The sequence below is a fragment of the Danio rerio genome, chromosome 6, assembly GCF_049306965.1.
Source record: "Danio rerio strain Tuebingen ecotype United States chromosome 6, GRCz12tu, whole genome shotgun sequence".
Taxonomy (NCBI): domain Eukaryota; kingdom Metazoa; phylum Chordata; class Actinopteri; order Cypriniformes; family Danionidae; genus Danio; species Danio rerio.
The window spans coordinates 50,879,471-50,900,000 of NC_133181.1; the positions used below are offsets into that span (position 1 = coordinate 50,879,471).

The 20,530-nt window shown below is 37.6% G+C and overlaps 1 protein-coding gene across 2 annotated transcripts in view; it reads left to right on the forward strand.

Annotated features, from left to right (window-relative positions):
* Positions 1 to 310: 310 nt before the first annotated feature.
* Positions 311 to 20,530, forward strand: part of mov10a (Mov10 RNA helicase a) — a 28,191-nt gene continuing 7,971 nt past the window's right edge. Inside the window, exons 1-17 of one of the 2 annotated variants that reach the window (XM_073954569.1) lie at positions 311 to 519; positions 736 to 846; positions 1,001 to 1,173; positions 1,998 to 2,239; positions 4,618 to 4,873; positions 6,469 to 6,609; positions 6,723 to 6,885; positions 7,764 to 7,915; positions 9,459 to 9,629; positions 12,438 to 12,585; positions 12,656 to 12,817; positions 14,816 to 14,919; positions 15,035 to 15,132; positions 15,212 to 15,310; positions 18,301 to 18,412; positions 18,502 to 18,619; positions 20,438 to 20,530. The exon at positions 20,438 to 20,530 is cut by the window's right edge and continues 99 nt beyond it. In XM_073954569.1, coding sequence (XP_073810670.1) covers positions 784 to 846; positions 1,001 to 1,173; positions 1,998 to 2,239; positions 4,618 to 4,873; positions 6,469 to 6,609; positions 6,723 to 6,885; positions 7,764 to 7,915; positions 9,459 to 9,629; positions 12,438 to 12,585; positions 12,656 to 12,817; positions 14,816 to 14,919; positions 15,035 to 15,132; positions 15,212 to 15,310; positions 18,301 to 18,412; positions 18,502 to 18,619; positions 20,438 to 20,530 — 2,295 coding nt within the window. In that variant the 5' untranslated portion in view covers positions 311 to 519; positions 736 to 783. The remainder of the gene's footprint in view (positions 520 to 735; positions 847 to 1,000; positions 1,174 to 1,997; positions 2,240 to 4,617; positions 4,874 to 6,468; positions 6,610 to 6,722; positions 6,886 to 7,763; positions 7,916 to 9,458; positions 9,630 to 12,437; positions 12,586 to 12,655; positions 12,818 to 14,815; positions 14,920 to 15,034; positions 15,133 to 15,211; positions 15,311 to 18,300; positions 18,413 to 18,501; positions 18,620 to 20,437) is intronic. The other variant, XM_002662530.6, reaches the window with a different exon arrangement.

Below are 20,530 nucleotides of genomic sequence, written 5' to 3' on the forward strand. Positions count from 1 at the left end.
ATCGACCAATTTTCATTAAACTTTGAATTTAAAACCCCATCATATCAATGAAAAGTCCCTCTCCTTTATGGATATTATGTAACACAACAATCTTAGGGAGTATCAATAAAGCCTGTCACATTATGAATGTTCATTTACACAAATTTTGAAAGAAAAACATTAAACTTACACAAAAAAATTTACTCATTTTAGATGTTTAAGTTATTTATTAGGTTATACGGCGCCAAATATTCAAGTGATGCACTTAAATGCTAAATACATTTCAGGGCTCTTTCGTATTATAAATAGTGCAGTCATTTGTTGACGCTCCCTTGCTTTGGTCACCGCTAGTTTCGATTCCGGAATAGCCTAGACCAGAAAACATCACCAAAACACCGACTTCATTAACGACAGCACAATCATGTCTACTGTCAGATCATCATACGAAGTTGGACTTGATTTCCTTCAGTTTCTGGGGCAGAGGATCTCGAAAACTGACAGAAACGAGCTTCGGGATATTTACAACCTGGAGTTTAAAAGGTTTGCAACAGTGACTCAGAGTCATCGGTTCGGTTCAATGTCTGCCTCATGATTCATTCATCTTAAGTTTTGCTCCACTCTGTCGTTGTACTTGAACAATGTTCATAATAAAGCATAATATGGTTTGAATGTGTATTTGTTTGTTTATTTACGAAACTAGCGTGCTGTCTCAGCGCATCGCATTCTACATTGAACTGACATTGTGGTTGTTTTTAGGGATGGAAGTGAAGAACCCTCATTTGCTAAAGTGATCCGTGCCTTATCATGTTTCAAGAAAGCCAGATCATCACACGGCAAGATTTTTTTTCAGTGGAAACCAAAGGTGAGGTAAAACACGCTTAAATGACCTAGTTTGGGTATTTGGTGCATTTGTGTAACTAAACTTTGAGATCTGCCAGTGTAAAACTCATTAATCGATTCATCAAGCCATTTTAACTTGTTCCTTAGTTATCTTTTCATCATTATTCTGCTTTTCTGACAGATGCGTGTGTACTACTGCGATCAGTGGAAGTCCTTCGTACAGCAGAACACCAGCCCATCAGCCCCAGATTCTGACCCAGCATCCTCTTCTTCACCTCGTCCAACCTTTAAACCTATCCTGACCCCAAAGAAGAAGCTTGCTACAGAAATCCTCAACAAACTCAGATCGAAACGGTGATCATTAGAGATGCGAAGCACAGAAATCACATTTAATTATTTAATGCAATCATTAAAAAGTAATATAGATGGTTGACTATGGGCTGGTATAAGATTCTGACGATATGAAAACCTTGGATAATAATATCACAGTTTCATGGTATTGTGCTCACTGCTCTAAAATGTTTTTTTTTTTTATTTGGTTAAAAAAAAAAAACTTTTTCCCCTTTGAAAACAATATATTTTATTTTGGAGCAGTAAACCTGCCAGGCTAAATAATTAAAATGAATCATTGACTTATGCTGTATTCATTTGTTTCAAAAACAGGTTTCTTTACAATTTAAAACAGCATCTTTTGATATTTTTTTCTGCCTAAGATACTGTTGTCCTAAAAAAGAAAAGAAAAGTAAATTAAAAATATTACACGTTACCTTAGGAATGGTATTTTAGAAAGTTTTGGCGGTTTAAAACCTTGACTTTTTCAAACCACGGTATATCTTGAAAGCGGTTGTCAACCTATGCCTATAGTTGACCTAAAAATTAAAATGTGCTCACTATTTACTCACCCTCAAGTGGTACAAAACTTTTTAGTTTTTTCTGTTGAACACAAAAGAAGATATTTTGATTAAAAAAAACCTAAACATTGACTTTTATAGTAGGAAAAACCAATAATATGTCAATGTTTACCATTTTTTAACATTCTTCAAAATATCTCCTTTTGCATTAATCGGAAAAAAGAAACTCATAATCTTTCAAAAAGTAAAATGAGTAAATAACCATTTTTGGTGTGAACTATCTCTTTAATAATGTAAAAGTGATCCCCTTTAATCTGTTTGTTTCAGAGCTGAACTAATCAAAGACAAAGGAGGTATTGAAATATCATCTGACCCAAAGGCCACCAAAGGAAATGTTTCATTTACCATCGAGGAGCTTGGGAAGCTGTTCGTTGTGAAGTTTCACATTGTAAACCAAAGCGAGGGCTGCATCTACTTCACATACTACACCGCTCTGCACAAGATGCGCTGCTTCACTCTTGTTGATAAGAGAAGAGTTAACCGTGTTTCCCCTCTTCTGCTGTGTCCAGGTGAGAAACACTTTGAGACTGTGAGATAGATAATAGATAAATACATGGATAAACAACTCAAAATGTATGTACAGTTGAAGTCAGAATTATTAGCCTCCCTGTGCAATTTTTCCCCAACTGTTTCACGGAGTGAAGACTTTTTCAACATATTTGTAAACATAGTAGTTTTAATAACTCATTTTTAATAACTGATAATAACTATTTTTAGGATGCTAGTATTCAGCATAAAGTGACATTTAAAGGCTTAACTAAGGTAATTAGACAAGTTATACATTTGTGGCTTAAGGCAAATTTATTTTTAGAGTACTTTGATGGAAATTTTTAAAAAGTTACCACCAGAAGAATTTTAAATTATTTATCAAAAAATTAACTGAAATCATATTTAACTTTGAATATTTTTTTTGTGTGGATTTTATCTATTTATATTTTATATATTTTTCTAAGCAATTTTTTATTGTAAAACAATTTTGTTTTTATTATATAATATTTTATGTATATCCATTTTGCCACGAAATAGCCATACGTTGCTGATGTGGCCATAAATAAATGATAAATAAATACAATAAATAAAATTTATTTTAAAAAATTAAAATTTGATAATAATTTGGCCAATTAAGACTTTTACCTCTACCTGCAAATACGAGATTACTTTGAAGGGGAATATAAAACAAAGGACATTTCAGATTTGAATGAATTACTCATTCATTTATTTTCTTTTCGGCTTAGTCCTTTTATTAATCTGGGTCACCACAGCGGAATGAACCGCCAACTTATCCAGCATATGTTTTAAGCAGCGGGTGCCCTTCCAGCTGCAACCCATCACTGGGAAACAACCATACACTCTCATTCACACACATACAATACAGACAAATTTTAGCTTAACCAGGTTACCTACAGTATACTGCATGTCTATGGACTTGTAGGGGGAAACCGAAGCACCCAGAGGAAACCCACGCCAACATGGGAAGAACATGCAAACTCCACACAGAAATGCCAACTGACTTGAATGAATTAATAAAACTAATTGTAGATTATTTTGCAAAAATAAATGTAAAATATTTTCTTCATTCTACCAAGCCTTTAGGGAGAATGGAAAAGTTTCCACAAACTGCATTAGGCAGAAATGGGAAAGAGAATTAGAGGATGAAATTCCAAATGAAAAATGTCTTTCTGCCTGTGATATACAATATGCAATTATCTGTTCGTGGAGGTGAAAAGAATTTGCTGGGAAAAATCTAGTATGTTTTTTTCATTACTCCCAAAATTAAAAGCAAACAATTGTCCACAGCTCAAACATGCTGGAGGATATGTGGGGAGGTTGATGCAGAACATCTCCATATTTTCTGGACTTGTGCAAACATAGTACCTTTCTGGAATGAGGTTTAATCTGAAATGGAAAAGATCTTAGGATACCATGTATCGAAAGACTTGGTCACACTTCCATCCCATCCGTCCGTTTGTTGAATTTAAGAAATTTTCATTAGATTATAAGTAGACTGTTAGGTTGAATTAGGGTTGGGGCTTGTGTAAGTTGACATGTACTTGCAAAGTTAAATGTCTGTTATAGGAGCAGTATCAACAGATATTAAGCAGACAGTCTACTAATACTCAAATGGACCATCAAAATAAAGTGTTACCAAAGACTTTAATACAAATTATCTTGGAAACTATGAAGAGGTGGTTGTGAAGGAGGATGTTTACCTTGTAAATATATTAAGTGTGGCTAGCAAGAAGAGTATTAACAGAAACTGGTGTAAGCATGACACCCCCTCTGTTTGTGATTGGATAGACATTGTAAAGGAAATGAGCGATATGCAAAAATTGACATTTATTTTGAGACATAAAATGCACATATTTCTTAAACATTGGAAGAAAAAGATTGATTACTGCAATGTTAACAACCGTTGAATGCGAACAATGGAACAATGTGAACCCCCCAATGTTGTGTCTTTTATTTTTTGTGTTTGTTTATTATTTCATGTGCAATACTGTAAACTTGTCTAATCTAATGTCAAATGTTCTGTTGTAAAGTTTTAAAAGGTTTTCAATAAAAATAAAGTAATAAAAAAAATTAGGCAAGTTAGGGTAATTAGGCAAGTCATCTTATAACGATGGGTTGTTCTGTAAACAATTAAAAAAACTATTGCTTTACTATTCCTTAAAATGGTTTAAAAGAAAAAAGTTAAACTGCTTTTACTCTAGCCAAAATAAAACAAATAAGACTTTCTCCAGGAGAAAAAATATTATAGGAAATACAGTGAAAAATTCCTTGCTCTGTTAAACATCATTTGGGAAATATTCAAAAAACAAATTCACAGGAGGGCGAATAATTTTGACTTGAGGTGATCAAATAAATACGGCAAATGTTTTCCTGCTAGGTGAGGATTATGATGTTGAAGTGCATTACAACGTCAACCATCCCGGACACTTTCCAGCCACCATGTATTTCGAGTTTTGTCCAGAAGTAGATCCTCCGGGTACTGCTAAGCCTTTCTGCATAGTGCGGGAACTGGAGGCGGTGGTTCGGACGGGACTAGCTGAAACGCTGGGTCCGGAGAGCCCATATAACCCTAAACAGAACAGGCGACTCCGTCCAAAGAGCAAGGTGGTGGAGGAAGGGGTACCGCCTGAGAGGTTAGATCTGTCTGTTTATCTGTATATCTATTATCTGTCTGCTTGATTGTCTATCCTTCTGTATGTTTTTCTGTCTGTCCGTCCGTCCGTCCATCTATCTATCTATCTATCTATCTATCTATCTATCTATCTATCTATCTATCTATCTATCTATCTATCTATCTATCTATCTATCTATCTATCTATCTATCTATCTATCTATCTATCTATCTATCTATCTATCTATCTATCTATCTATCTATCTATCTATCTATCTATCTATCTATCTATCTATCTATCTATCTATTTATCTACCTATCTACCTATCTACCTATCTACCTATCTATCTATCTATCTATCTATCTATCTATCTATCTATCTATCTATCTATCTATCTATCTATCTGTCTGTCTGTCTGTCTGTCTGTCTGTCTATTGTTTTATCCATCCATCCATCCATCCATCCATCCATCCATCCATCAGTATTATCTGTCTGTCTGTCTGTCTGTTGTTCCATCCATCCATCCATCCATCCATCCATCCATCCATCCATCCATCCATCCATCCATCCATCCATCCATCCATCCATCCGTATTATCTATCTATCTATCTATCTATCTATCTATCTATCTATCTATCTATCTATCTATCTATCTATCTATCTATCTATCTATCTATCTATCTATCTATCTATCTATCTATCTATCTATCTGTCTGTCTGTCTGTCTGTCTGTCTGTCTGTCTGTCTGTCTGTCTGTCTGTCTGTCTGTCTGTCTGTCTGTCTGTCTGTCTGTCTGTCTGTCTGTCTGTCTGTCTGTCTGTCTGTCTGTCTGTCTGTCTGTCTGTCTGTCTGTCTATTGTTTTATCCATCCATCCATCCATCCATCCATCCATCCATCCATCCGTATAATCCATCCATCCATCCGTATAATCTATCTCTGTCTGTCTGTCTGTCTGTCTGTCTGTCTATCTATCTATCTGTCTGTCTATTGTTTTATCCATCCATCCATCCATCCATCCATCCGTATAATCCATCCATCCATCCATCCATCTATCTATCCATCTATCTATCTATCTATCTATCTATCTATCTATCTATCTATCTATCTATCTATCTATCTATCTATCTATCTATCTATCTATCTATCTATCTATCTATCTATCTATCTATCTATCTATCTATCTATCTATCTATCTATCTATCTATCATCCATCCATCCATCTGTACAGCCATCCATCCATCCATATTGTCTGTTTGTCTGTCTATCTATCTGTCTGTCTGTCTGTCCGTCCGTCCGTCCGTCCACCCAGTCCACCCATCCGTCCACCCATCCGTCCATCCATCCGTCCATCCATCCATCCATCCATCCATCCATCCATCCATCCGTATTGTCTGTCTTTCTGTCTATCTATCTATTTGTCTATGTCTATCTGTCTATTTATCTGTCATTCTATCTGTTTGTCTGTCTGTCTGTCTAGCTCATTGTTCCATCTGTAAGTCCATCTGTCACATAGTTCCATCCATCCGTCCATCCAGAATGGATAGATATCTATTTATATCAGTAAGTTTTTTTTAAGTATTGTTTAACCTCTCCTCTCCCCATTATATGTTTATAGCTCCATCACACATGATCTGAAGAATATGATGAAAATGAATCAATATAGGTACCCCGCCTACCTTAAGGAGTTGGCCAAATACAAGCTGGAGGACTCTGAACACCTGCCAGCCTCACTAAAACAGCATCTTCCCAGAGTGAGGCAAGCATGAAATCATTCAGATTGAAGAAGCGGTGTTGAAAATGTTCTGCTGTTTGATGATAGTTTCTCTCTCAGTCAGTGTGCATTAGTCAGTGACATGTGTTTGCTCTCAGGCGACTGCTGGACACTCAGCTCTGCATGAAGAACTACTCTGAGCGCTTTCACCTCCTCCTACACCTGGAAGAGATTCAGATGGAGGTGGACATCAAGAAATACGACCTGTATGGCAAGACCATGACCCTCGACAAAACAAACAAAAAGCTGCTCATTCTCAAAGTGAGTGACAATAAGAATATAACATTAGTTTTGTTCTTCTTTAGGCCAGATTTTACTGTGAATTACTTCAAAAAAGAAATTCATTACCAATTACTTAATTCAGCATGTATTTATATTTAATTATTTTGTAACTTAACGAAATTTCATGATTTTTAGAAAATTATTAAATTTTTTTATTAAGCAGATACTTGAAAAGTAAGTCCATGGTGTGAAATAAATAGTATAATCTGTTGGTTTTAAATGTACAAAATAATAATGGAAAACCGTTATGTATAAAACCATATTTCATGACTCAATACTTCTTAAATATATTTACATCTGACAATAGATATTTCTAAATGCATAGAATTGAACTCAGAGCAGGTCATTTTCATTTTGTAATACTTAAAATGATAAATTAATGACATCATATTTCATAGATTTTACATATTGACATTTCTTATTTCATTGTTTTTTAAGCATGCATAATTGTATACACACACAACAACACTCATTGTGTAACTTATTTTCATGAAATAATTTTCTATCCATTGTTTCTTAAGCTTTTAGTCATACTGCAAAATATATTTGTATAATAAAATGTAGAGTTACTCTGCTTCCCTCGATTTATTTATAAAAAAAGTTATGCATTTACTCTTTTATATGTATTTACTGTTTATTTACAGTATTTAAGGCAAATACAATATAAGTAACTTATTAAATTGCCTAAAAATTAAAAGTAATCTCTCATACTTTACTTTTTTTTAGCAGAAAAAAATTGAATTACAGTAACTAGCTTACTATTACACCCAACTCTTGATATCAAGATGTGAGTCACAATTCAGGAGTGATTCTTTAAAAAAAAAAAAACTTTACCTCCATCTTTGTCTTAAACTCAGGTACCAGGGGTGGCAGAGAACAGACCCTCCGTACTACGAGGAGATAAACTGAACGTTTGTCTGTCTGATGACAGGAACCAGCCCATCACTGTCTATGAAGGCTATGTCCATCGTGTAGAACTTGACAAAGTTATACTTGGCTTCTCTAGAAAGTAAGAAACATGCAATATTACACACTGTTAAAGGGTTAGTTCACTCAAAATTGAAAATTCTGTCATTTAGTCACCTTTTTCTGGTCTTAAACCTTTGAGTTTCCTTCCAAGTGCAATCTGTTTGCGTCAAAGAAAAATAGGGGAAATCTCTTATTTATTTATTTATTTATTTATTTATTTATTTATTTATTTATTTTATGTCAGCACACTTGGAGCAAATGGAGCACTGACAACCCTTGTCTCAAAACAATAAAACTGTAAAGAGGGTCACACACCGGATACACGCAGCGCCATGCATTTTATAATTCTAAACATAGATTTGTATCAGAATACACACACTAGCGACGCAAGTTGGCAGTTGTCTGCGGCGCCCAGCTACGACTCAAGACACTGTTCATATTTCTGCCGCGCCACAGAGCGCCATCTGAATGGTTTCATTTTAAATAGCATGCGAATGTGTGCTTCTTGTGTGCGATACTTCCACCTGTCATATGCTCGCCGTGTCGCAGCACAGAGCAGCGCATCCGGTGTGCGACGCCCTTAAGATGTTAGCTACTCACAAGACGAAAGACAACACTTTCACATGCATAATAAGGAAGTTACATTTCATTCATAATAGTGTGTGGCGATTGGATCAAACTAGCTCTTTCTCATGAACGAATACACAGAAACGCTGAAAATCCCATGGTGTCACTGTGTATTGACAGCCATACACTCAGAATCTCACTCAGAAATTGTGCGTTTACCTAATGGCCATGACTTTGCTTTAATTCATGAATTTATTTATTTATTTTTTAACCAGAGGAATGTTTTTGCTCTAAACAACGCAAGCATAACACATTTTTGACTAGATAGTGAAATATATGTAGAATATAAATGTAAAAATATATGTTTGTTCAGTCATTTTTCTTCAGCTAAGTCCCTTATTTATCAGGGGTCACCACAGCAGAACGAACCACCAACTATTCCAGCATGTTTATGCAGTGGAAGCCGTTTCAGCTGCAACCCAGCACTAGGAAACACCCATACACTCTCACATTTACACACAGTCCAACACTATGGCCAATTTAGTCCATTCAATTCACTTATAGCGCATGTCTTTGCACTGTGGGGGAGACCGGAGCACCCAGAGTGTAAAATTATATGTTATATATATAGAAATATATGTGTCCTAGGAACATGTCACACATGTAGATCTGTCAACATCTCAGAATTTGTGTTTTAGGGTTTTATGACCTTTTAAACACAAAAGAAGATATTTTAAAGAAACATGGAAGCCGGTTACCATTGACTTTCAGAGTATTTGTTATTCCTACTATGGAAGTCAATGGTTACAGGTTTTCGATTTTCTACAAATTTTGTGTTCACCAGAAATAAAGAAACTTTACGGTGAGTACATTAGAATGTTTGGGTGAACTACTGCATTGCTACATTTACAATTACAAAATAATAAAAAGTAAGTAACATGTAAAGAACCCTTGTTTTACACAAATCCTCTCTGAGCTGTAATAAGAGGATCATTTTTTTGTTTCTGCACTTGAAGGCTTCTCCAGAAGTTTGTAAACAACATGAAGTTTGATGTGGAGTTCAATATCAATCGCTTTCCGTTGAGGCTTCAGCACAGAGCGGTGGAACTCGCTGTCCAGCACGCACTGGGAAATGTGCTGTTCCCCTCAGATAAAGACACTGGACACTCTGAACTACCACACCTCAGGTCTGCACACACACACACACACACACACGTTTATGGGCAGCTACGATATGTCCGCACATGTTTTAGGAATTTCTTCTTGATGATGTCAAGAAGCAGGAAGACAAAGATGCTGTAACTTGAGCTTAATCTGTGGTGATGTAAACATTGCCTCCAATTTGTTCACTGTAGTCACTGTAGATCAGTGTTGTCACAATACTGGAATTCGATACCAGTCGATACTGAACTTTTAAAAACGTCCATTTCCCATGAACATTTAACCGCTGTTGAGCCTGTTCTTAAACAGCGCTGTTTTGCCATTGTGTTCACATGCTCAACAGAAATGACTGTGATTGGCCGTGAAGGTCATCAGTTCACCAAACTCACCGCTGTTTACGGTGAGTTCACCGAACTCAGACCAGCTGATCTTCGTGGCTTTAAAACACTTCAGTGTCTCTATGGGTGCTTTCACATCTGTAGTTTGCTTCATTTGGTCCGGACCAAAGGTAATAAATGGTACATTGTTGAATCTTCTGCCGTCTTTGGGTCGTTTTCACACCACACTGCTGGTTTTGGTCCGAACAAGTTGAAACGAACCAAAATGCAGTCATCTGACAAAATCCACATCTCTCATTGGCCAGATGTTGTTAAACATATTTCCTAAACTGCTTATTAATTGGTCAGAATTCACGTGCGGGAAAATGCCAGTGAACTCCTGCAGGTTAACAAAACCTTTTACTCTGGAGGGACGACTGCGCTGGCTGATTGTATCCCTGCTTTAGACAAACTATACATTACGAAAATGTATACTGGAAAGCATTGTTTAATGCATCACTCGTCACTTCAGGAGGAGCCTTGAATTAATTTAGCTAAACTGCGACATGGTCATCTTGCAGAAATATTACCAACGATCCATCACCCCTCTCTCTCTCTCTCTGGTGGTAAAGCGCTGTCAACAAATATTTTTCCTCCATATCCCATAATGCACAGCGCATCGGCCTACGGCAGCTGAATTAGTCCAAAACGCGCAGTACTTTTTGCGGTTGGACCTGTTTTAGTACGGATCATATTCTCACCACAAACGAACAGCTCCAGGGTTCGTTTGAAAGCGTACCGAGACCACCTCTTCAAGCAGGTCTCGGTACGCTTATTTGGTCCGCTTTTTGTGCGCACTCGAGTACGATTGCTGCATTCTTACCTGCCCAAACGAACCGTACCAAAAGGGGAAACGAACTTTGGTGCGATTCAATCGAACTAAACTAGGCAGGTGTGAAAGCACCCTATATCTATAGTCACACTCTGTAAACAGTGGTGAGTTTGGTGAACTGGTGACCTTCACGGCCAATCACTGTCGTTTCTGTTGAGCATGTGAACATAATGGCAAATCAGCACTGTTTAAGAACACGCTCAACAGCGCTTAAATGTTCATGGGAAATGGACGTTTTAAAAAGTAAGCGCTTTTCCTCAGCACAGTGATTTCTTTAGTTGTATCGTTTAAGTCGTTTGATATGCGATGAATCACAGTCAAATATTTCGCCGAATAGATCAGCCACTTTTGACTCTCATAAACAATCATAAAGTCCTTGTGCTGCAGGAATTAGGAGGTTTGCTGGAGGTGGGCAGCTGTCGTGCAGTGAGGGGTTTGCGTCTTTAATAAACTATGACAGTTTGTGTTCATTGAGCAGTAAGAATGATGAATTAATCCACAGGAAACAGTCCCTTAAAAGTGACGTCTCGCTTTCAGTTTCGGGCTCAGGCGCATTTTGCACTCACACACAAGCGTACCGCGCCAAAGCCCAAGTGAACCACACTCTGGCATACCTCTTCCAACTGGGCCAGGGCCAGGGCCGGCCAAGTGAACCATGCCTGAGCCCAATTCAGAGATCCGGGAAACGGACCTAAGCACAGTTCAGATAGCATAGCGTGAGTAAGACCTTAGAAACGCCTCTCAGGCAGTATGCTCGGACATTCTGTTTGAATCGGGAGACAAATTTCTCCAAAACTGCTTGCCAAGCCTATGATTAAATTTTAAATTAGTAAACGGCAATAAAATTAAGCAACAACTGTCACCTTGGTTTCATTTCTAAACGTTTAAATCACACAAAATCTGCAGAAACTCACATCTGGTCTGAGCCCCTCTCCCGGAGAATCCTCTATAACAGGAGTGCCCAAACTTTTCCTATAAAGAGCCAAAAAACAAACTCAATTGAGGGCTGTGTGCCGAAGTTAAATTGACTAAACCGTATTACATTCAATTTGCTCATTTGTTTGCTTATAATTAAAAATAACTCGAAAAAGTTGCTTCAAAACATATTAAATGATGATGCAGTATAATGTTAACAAATTTTAATCAATTTATAATGGTAAAAACATAAACAATCCCATTTATAACACAATGGAACTCAATACACTAATCGAGCTGCTCCTGCCTTTACCTTGATTTGCACACCGATGTCTTGTGCATTGTCCTCTATCTGTCTAGTGACAGCATTCACATTTTAAAAGTCTGATTTTTATGAAATATTTAATTTTAGTTGGCTTTTTTGCAGCTCCTCAATTAAACAAAGGAACAAAATGGTATACATTAAATTCCAAATGACGATCTCTCTCAAAGGCAGTTTCCCATCATTCCCCCTTGCTTTCAGTTTGGACGGTAGGCCAAACCAATGGTTAACATCGGTCTTTTGTATTTTGCCGTCTTTGACGATACATATTTTATGTAAATGATGAAAAATAATGTATTTTTGACTCAAATTTGGTTATTATTATCAAAAACATACTTTATGTTCAATAGCAAAAAAAACATACTTTATGTTCAATTATGTTCAATAGCATGTTCAACAAAGATTTAGAGAACAACCCTGAGCAGAAGGCGGCAGTGCAGCACATCCTGTCGGGCTCATCCAGACCAGCACCTTACCTGATCTTTGGACCTCCTGGCACTGGCAAAACTGTCACAGTGGTGGAAGCCATAAAGCAGGTATATGGATTCAAGAGCACTGTTTTATTGCAGTCTTAAACTGCCATGTTATGACTTTTGTGTATGTCAGGTCGATAAATCGAAGGCCCAGAGCCACATCCTGGCCTGTGCTCCCTCAAACAGTGCCTGTGACCTGCTGTGTGAGAGGTTATTAGGACACGTGGACGCCCATCGTATCTACCGCCTCTGTGCCCCCAGTAGAGACCCACGCACTGTACCACAGAAACTGCTGGTAATACATACATACCTTTCTGCTCTGGGTAAAATACTGTATCCAATATTGCAATGGACTTGATTTTATATACTTCAGCATTAAAGTCAGCATGAACCGGAAGCTGCGACCATTTTTTTCCTTTTTGTGACATAGTTTCTAGAGAAACAGAATATTAAATGAGTGGGCGTGGCTTGTTTTTTCTGCTGCAAGCTGATTGGATGTAGTAAAGTAGGCATTTCAGTAAGAATGATCCAGAAAAGGGTTTCAAGAGCCTTATTACAACCTAACAGACACCTCCTCCTCACCATTTCTGTTTGTTGTCAAAAGTGAAAGGACTATAAATGTACAATAACTAAAAATGTATACGTGAACTGACAATTTATCTGTAAAAAATAATCAGGAAGTGCATTTTTAGATTTCAATTTTAGATTAGAAGGGCAAACAATTAAGTTTTTTTTCTTAACGACATGCACAGATGAATTGTTTGCCACAAAACTAGCAATGTGAGCTAACTAAAGCAATATTATTGGTTTGATTTCATGTGCACTTTAATAAATTACTAATGGAGAAATTGTTATTTGCTTTCAGTTGTACCATTTCAACATTGACATTGAGATATGCACATCCACAATAGTCATATTGCAGGATGTGTGATATCAAGTTGGGATCATAGCTAACCAGGGATTATAGTTTAAAATGTATATGATTTGTGGAATTTGTGGATTAATGGCAAAGTTAAACTGTAAAAGAGTGAAAGTGTATAATTTGCATGTTTTTGCAAGGCCTGTTACTGTGTAAACGCTCCAAATGAGTTAAAGGGTGCTTTCACTCCTAGACTTTTGTTTCGGAACATGGCGCGTTTCCCCAGTTAGCGCAGTTTGTTTGTCAGATGTGAATCCAGCAATTGCTCTGAAATCGGCTGAATGAGGTGGTCTCGGCTCGATTGAAACGAACTCTGGAGTTGATCGACTGTAGTGAGAAAGCTATACGATCTGAGCCCGGCTATATCACAGTGTATAATGGATATGTAATAGCCATATACACGGCCATATGAAGAGAGAGTGATGAGTAGGGCAAGATGTCATTCCTACTGGTAATTGTGCATTTCATGTCTAATACGAAAGTGAAAGCATGCTGAAATAATAACTAGAGCTGTTTAACAGTGAGGAAAATTGACCAAACTGCAGTAGTTTATCTGTTATTTCTCTCTATAATGTAAAGCTTTTAATGCATAAGGCAACTGCTATGTATGAGAAGGTCCTACCTTCTGCTCTATATTTAGTGACGATGTCTGTGGGTGTCACCATTCAAAATAAAAGCACAGCTTTTTGCTTATAATGTCTAAATGCTCATTGTCCTAAATTAAAATAAGGATGCATGACCGCTGAGTGGGACTCTGCAAAATAAACCCTTAATGTGTGGAGAGTTTAAAAAAAATCAAGCCAAAACCTTTTTTTTTTGTTATTGTTTTTTTTTTTTTTTTTTGAGAAAATGAAAAACTGCCATTTTCTTAGTTTTTTTTTTTTTTTTTTTAAACAGATATGGAACAGATGGAAGTATTTGGCACAGCGGCCCTTCTTTGTTGACGTCAGCTTGATGATTTAGTCAAAATATTCTTAGCCATGCCCCTCTTACTATGAGTTTGCCACAAGGAAATGATGCGTAAAAAGTAATCTCTGCCCCCTACTCAACATTCTGTTTCAATTGGAAGTACGTCAACATTGCTAAATAATAAAAGTCCCAGCAGCTTCCAGTTCATGCGGGCTTTAGTTTGTATATTTGTTTTATTGTATTTATTCATGTAATATAATGTGTTTATTATATTTTCTACAGATGCACTCCATCACAAAATCCAACTTCAATCTTTCTTAAATAATGAATTCTTTCCAAATAGAGTTATTCAAGTATTTGCAATGTTGGTTTCTTCCAACACTGTCAGCCTTTCAATATAACAGAGATATTTATATCCACAATTGCTAAATACATGATGTATTCCCAAATATCTTTCCCTCACAGAAACATAGTAACTGGAATGAGGCTCAGGACAGCTTCCTGCTCCCATCTAAAGAAACTCTGATAGGCTACAGCATCATTGTGGTTACCCTGGTCACTGCTGGAAGGTAACTCTAATAAAACATCTATGTACAGTAATATTCCTGTTAAAAATGGCTCTGTGCTATCTAGGATGTTCTGCCCTGCTGTCTAGAAATAAACATCTATTTGTTTGCTCCTCAGGCTGGTGTCAGGGGGTGTTGCGATGGGTCACTTCACACACATTTTCATAGATGAAGCCGGACAAGCCGTTGAGCCCGAGTGTATCATTGGGATTGCGGGTAAATAAGGAACGCTTGGGAGAAGATGATGGGAATAATTTGAACAGATTGTTTATTTCTGCATTGCTCTGTGCCCAAGGTTTGCTGGATCCTCTGAAGGGCCAGCTGGTTTTGGCTGGAGACCCACAGCAGTTGGGCCCCGTTCTAAGATCCCCACTGGCACAGCTACATGGACTGGGTATTTAAAGATGTTTTTATGGCTTATACTAATATTTTTGTTGATTAGTTTCTTCTTATTCCCAGTACTGGGTGGCGGCTGGAAAGGGCATCCGCTGCATGAAACGTATGCCAGAATAGTTGGCGGATCATTCTGCTGTGGCGACCCCTGATAAATAAGGGACTAAGTCGAAGGAAAATGAATTGTCGAATTAATGAATGAAGTTTCTTAAAGTCAAAATAAATCAAGTCACCTTTGTTAATATAGGGCTTTACAGAACACTACAGCTTCACAGTGAAGTCTAATCAAATGTTAGCAACTGTTAACAATGTTAGCAAACACACAGATCCTGTCTACGCTGTTGAGAACGGCTTTGAATAATCTTTTTTTTTGGGAAAATTACCAACATTGTTCTATTTTAAATCTAATCTGAGCTTAGTGTTTAACATCAGGTGGTGTTCTACATTAGTTTTTAACATCAGATACTGTAGCTCAGTAGGTTTGTTTTTAACAGCAGATTGCGCGCTTGGCTAGTTTTTAACAGCAGATTTGTTAGTTTTTAACAGCAGATGGCGCACAAGGCTAGTTTTTAAGCTAGTTTTACAGCAGATGGTGTTCTAGGCTAATGTTTAACAGCTGTAACTTAGTGTTAAACACCAGATGGCGCTATTGGCTAGTTTATCTAGTTTTTTAAAGAGCGCATGGCGCGTTAGGCTAGTTTTTAAGAGCAGATGGTGGGTTAGGCTGGTTTTTAACAGCAGATGGCTCTTTAAGCTAGTTTTACAGCAGATGGTGTTCTATGTCTAACAGCTGTAGGTTAGTGTTTAACACCAGATGGCGCTCTTGGCCAGTATTTAACAGCAGATGGCACACTACTTCATTTATAACATCAGATGGTAAGCTAGGCTAATTTTTAACAGCAGATGGAGCTCTAGGCTAGTTTTTAGCTGCAGATAGCGCTCTAGGCTAGTTTTTAAATGGAGATGGCACTCTAGACTAGTGTTTAACAGCAGATGTTGTGTTAGGTTAGTTTTGAACACCAGACTCTAGGCTAGTTTTTAACAGCAGATGGTGTTCTAGGCTAGTTTTTAAGAGCAGATGGTGGCTAGGCTAGCTTTTAACAGAAGATGGCGCTCTAGGCTAGTTTTGACCTGTAGATGGCGCTCTAGGCTTGTTTTTAACAGCAGATGGCACTTTTAGCTAGTTTTACAGCAGATGGTGTTCTAGGCTAATGTTTAACAGCTGTAGGTTAGTGCTTAACATCAGATGGCGCTCTTGGCTAGTTTTAACAGCAGATGACGTTCTAGACTAGTTTTTAACAGCAGAGTGCACACTTCTTTCTTTTTTAACAGCAGATGGCATTCTGGGCTAGTATTTAACAGCAGATGGCGCTCTAGGCTAGTTTTTTATAGCAGATGGCGCTCTAGGCTAGTTTTTAATAGCAGATGGCGCTCTAGACTATTTTTTAACAGCAGATGGCGCTCTATGCTAGTTTTTAACAGCAGATAGTGTTCTAGGCTAGTGTTTAATGGCAGATGGTGCTCTAGGCTAGTTTTTTATAGCAGATGGCACTCTAGACTATTTTTAACAGCAGATGGTACTCTAGGCTAGTTTTTAACAGCAGATGGCGCTCTAGACTATTTTTTAACAGCAGATGGCGCTCTATGCTAGTTTTTAACAGCAGATGGCACTCTAGACTATTTTTTAACAGCAGATGGTGCTCTAGGCTAGTTTTTAACAGCAGATAGTGTTCTAGGCTAGTGTTTAATGGCAGATGGTGCTCTAGGCTAGTTTTTTATAGCAGATGGCACTCTAGACTATTTTTAACAGCAGATGGCGCTCTATGCTAGTTTTTAACAGCAGATGGCACTCTAGACTATTTTTTAACAGCAGATGGTGCTCTAGGCTAGTTTTTAACAGCAGATAGTGTTCTAGGCTAGTGTTTAATGGCAGATGGTGCTCTAGGCTAGTTTTTTATAGCAGATGGCACTCTAGACTATTTTTAACAGCAGATGGTGCTCTAGGCTAGTTTTTAATAACAGATGGCACTCTAGACTATTTTTTAACAGCAGATGGTGCTCTAGGCTAGTTTTTAACAGCAGATAGTGTTCTAGGCTAGTGTTTAATGGCAGATGGTACTCTAGGCTAGTTTTTAATAGCAGATGGCACTCTAGACTATTTTTTAACAGCAGCTGGCGCTCTAGGCTAGTTTTTAGATGTTGTGTCGTGTTTCCTCCGGGTGTTCCGATTTCCCCCAAAAGTCCAAAGACATGCGGTTCAGGTGAATTTGGTAGACTAAATTGTCTGTAGTGTATGTGTGTGAATGAGAGTGTATGAGTGTTTCCCAATTGTGGGTTGTGGCTGGAAGGGCATCTGCTCCGTAAAATACGTGCAGGATAAGTTGGCAGTTCATTCCGCTGTGGTGAACCCCTGATTAATAAAGGGACTAAGCCGAAAAGAAAATGAATGAATGTCGCGTTAGGTTAGTTTTTAACACTAGACTCTAGGCTAGTTTTTGACCGCAGATGGTGTTTTAGGCTAGTTTTTAACAGCAGATGGCACTCTAGACCAGTTTTTGACAGCAGATGATGCTCTTAGTTGGTTATAAACAGCAGATAGTGCTCTTAGCTAGTTTTTTTAACAGCAAATGGCACTCTAGTCCAAATTGTGAACCCTACATAAAGAAGAGTGCTTGTGAATTCTACTGAGTCATGCAAGTTGACTTTTAGGTCACAAGATTATTATAAACACAGCTCACAATGAACACTCTTGTAATTTACCTAGACCTTCCCTAACTTTATTAATGATAACTTTAGACTATTGGTGGTATTAGTAAGGAGTTGGATGCAAGCAGAGTATGGCTGTTTGTAAAGTGTACAGCGCCATCTGCTGTTAAAAACTAAGGTCAGAATCGATTCAAGAGAGAATACCGATGCGTTTTAAAAATCTAATTTCCCCACGGCTCTAGTTCATTCCTAACAGATATTTTCATATCTTCTGATGTGAAACAGGTCAGTCCCTTCTGGAGAGGCTGATGAAACGCAACGCTCTCTATCAGAAGAGCCAGGATGATAATTCAAAATACGACAGCCGCTTCGTCACCAAACTTCTGCGAAACTACAGGTACTGATTTGATTTCCTCTACCGTTATTTTTATATGTCGGAAGTGATGATAGGACATTTATTATAGTGTTGTCTTTGCTCTATTGTAGATCTCATCCTGCCATCCTCAAGATACCCAATGAGCTCTTCTATGAGAACGAGCTACAGGTGTTCGCCAACCAGATGGAGCGAGAGGCCTTCTGCCAGTGGGAGCATCTCCCTAGAAAGGTACCAGACCGCTGTACTAAAGATCTTTTATGAAAATTGTCCAGCCCAGTTTTAAATAAAAAAAGTGTATGTGTTTAATAGATCGTTACAATTGTTGAAGGGATAGTTCACTCAAAAATTACTCAATAACTCAACCTCAAGTGTTTCCAAACATTTTTTACAGTCGTTTTTTTTGTCTCTTGATCCCAAAAGAAGATAATTTGAAAAATGTTGAAAGCTGGTTACCATTAAAATCCATAGTATGAAAAAAAAGTCTGTGGGAGTCAACAGTTTTGAACATTCTTTAAAATATAATCTGTATTCAACAGACGACATATACTAGAATACATTTGGAACCACTTGGGTAAGAAAATTTGACAATAAAATGTGTATTTTATTTAAGACAATAAAAATTTTTAAGTGAACTGTCTCTTTAATGCAAATATCTAATCATTCAATGGCATTACAGCATTGGTTCCAATATAATTTGTAGTTCTTATTTTTTTCTACATACATTTATTCATTTAGCAGACACTTTTTTTCCAAAGCATCTTGCAAACGAGAATAAAAGAAACATTTAAAATCTCCAGACTGCAGTAATATATAGACGCCATGACACGTCTAAGTTTGTTTATATACACACGTGTACACATGCACACACAGAGGAGAGTCTCCTACAGGTGGTTTGTCAAGTCCACTCACCTGCATGAAGCACACTCAGAATTGCACAATGTTTTTCCAGAATCATGGAGTGTTTTAAAAAAGTATTTGGTGCATTTGAGTGGAAGAGTATGTCTCCTACTGGTGGTTTGTCAAACCCACTCAGCTGTGTGAGGCACACTCCGAATATCAAAATAATTTCCAGAAATGTGGAGTGTTTTCAGTAAAGTGTCAGGTGCATTTGAAGAGGAAGAGTTTGTCTCCTACAGGTGGCTTGTCAAGCCCACTCACCTGTGTGAGGCACACTCAGAATTGCACAGTGTTGTTTCAGAAACGTGGAGTGTTTTTAGAAAGGTGTCTGGTGAATTTGGAGAGGAAGAGTGTGTCTCCTACAGATGCATGAAGTGCAATCAGAATGTCACACTGATTTCCAGAAATATTGAGTGTTCATAAAAAAGTGTCTGGTGCATACTGTACCAAGAGGAATGTTTGTTGAAATGTTGCAGCATTTACTATAAACAATCGATGCAACCTCAAAATTACGTTCACTCCCTCCAACAATATCTCTTCACCAGTATTCACTAGCTGGGGACGGGACCACCTGTCACTCAAATGAGATCCACCAATAGCAAACCACAAAGATCCAACAATTCAATCTGTACCCAACAGACAAAATCAAGTCCTTTTCTTCAACTTCTATTTCATGTCGACTTTATATTATGTAGTGTGGCCGGTCCGATAAATGATGTTATATCGAATCGTGATAAAATTTATGCCGATAACGATAAGCTCTGGACTTTTTTACTCTATTGATCTAAGAGCCAATCACACAGCAGAAATGTGCAACAATAGGAATCTTAACAGTGTATTGATGTTAGAGATGTACCGAATTTCGGCCACTGAAAATTGATCAGACTAAAATATGTTATGCCATTTAACGAGCCTCTAATTTTTGTAGCTTCAGTCATTATTGGGGTACTCTTTTAAATCTGGAAGCATTAACAACTTCTATGGAAATATATATCGTTATCGGTAAATATGGACAATAATTATCGAGATTGCATTTTGCCATATCGCCCAGCTCTATAATGTAGTATAATAATATTAATATTAAAAACGATGATAACAGAAAGCTGCAAATGTTGTGCAATGAAGGGATCAAGTGCTTTTCTTGATCAGGGATTTCCAGTGGTGTTTCATGGAGTGATGGGGAAAGATGAGCGAGAAGCCAACAGTCCTTCATTCTTCAACGTGACGGAGATCGAGGTCATC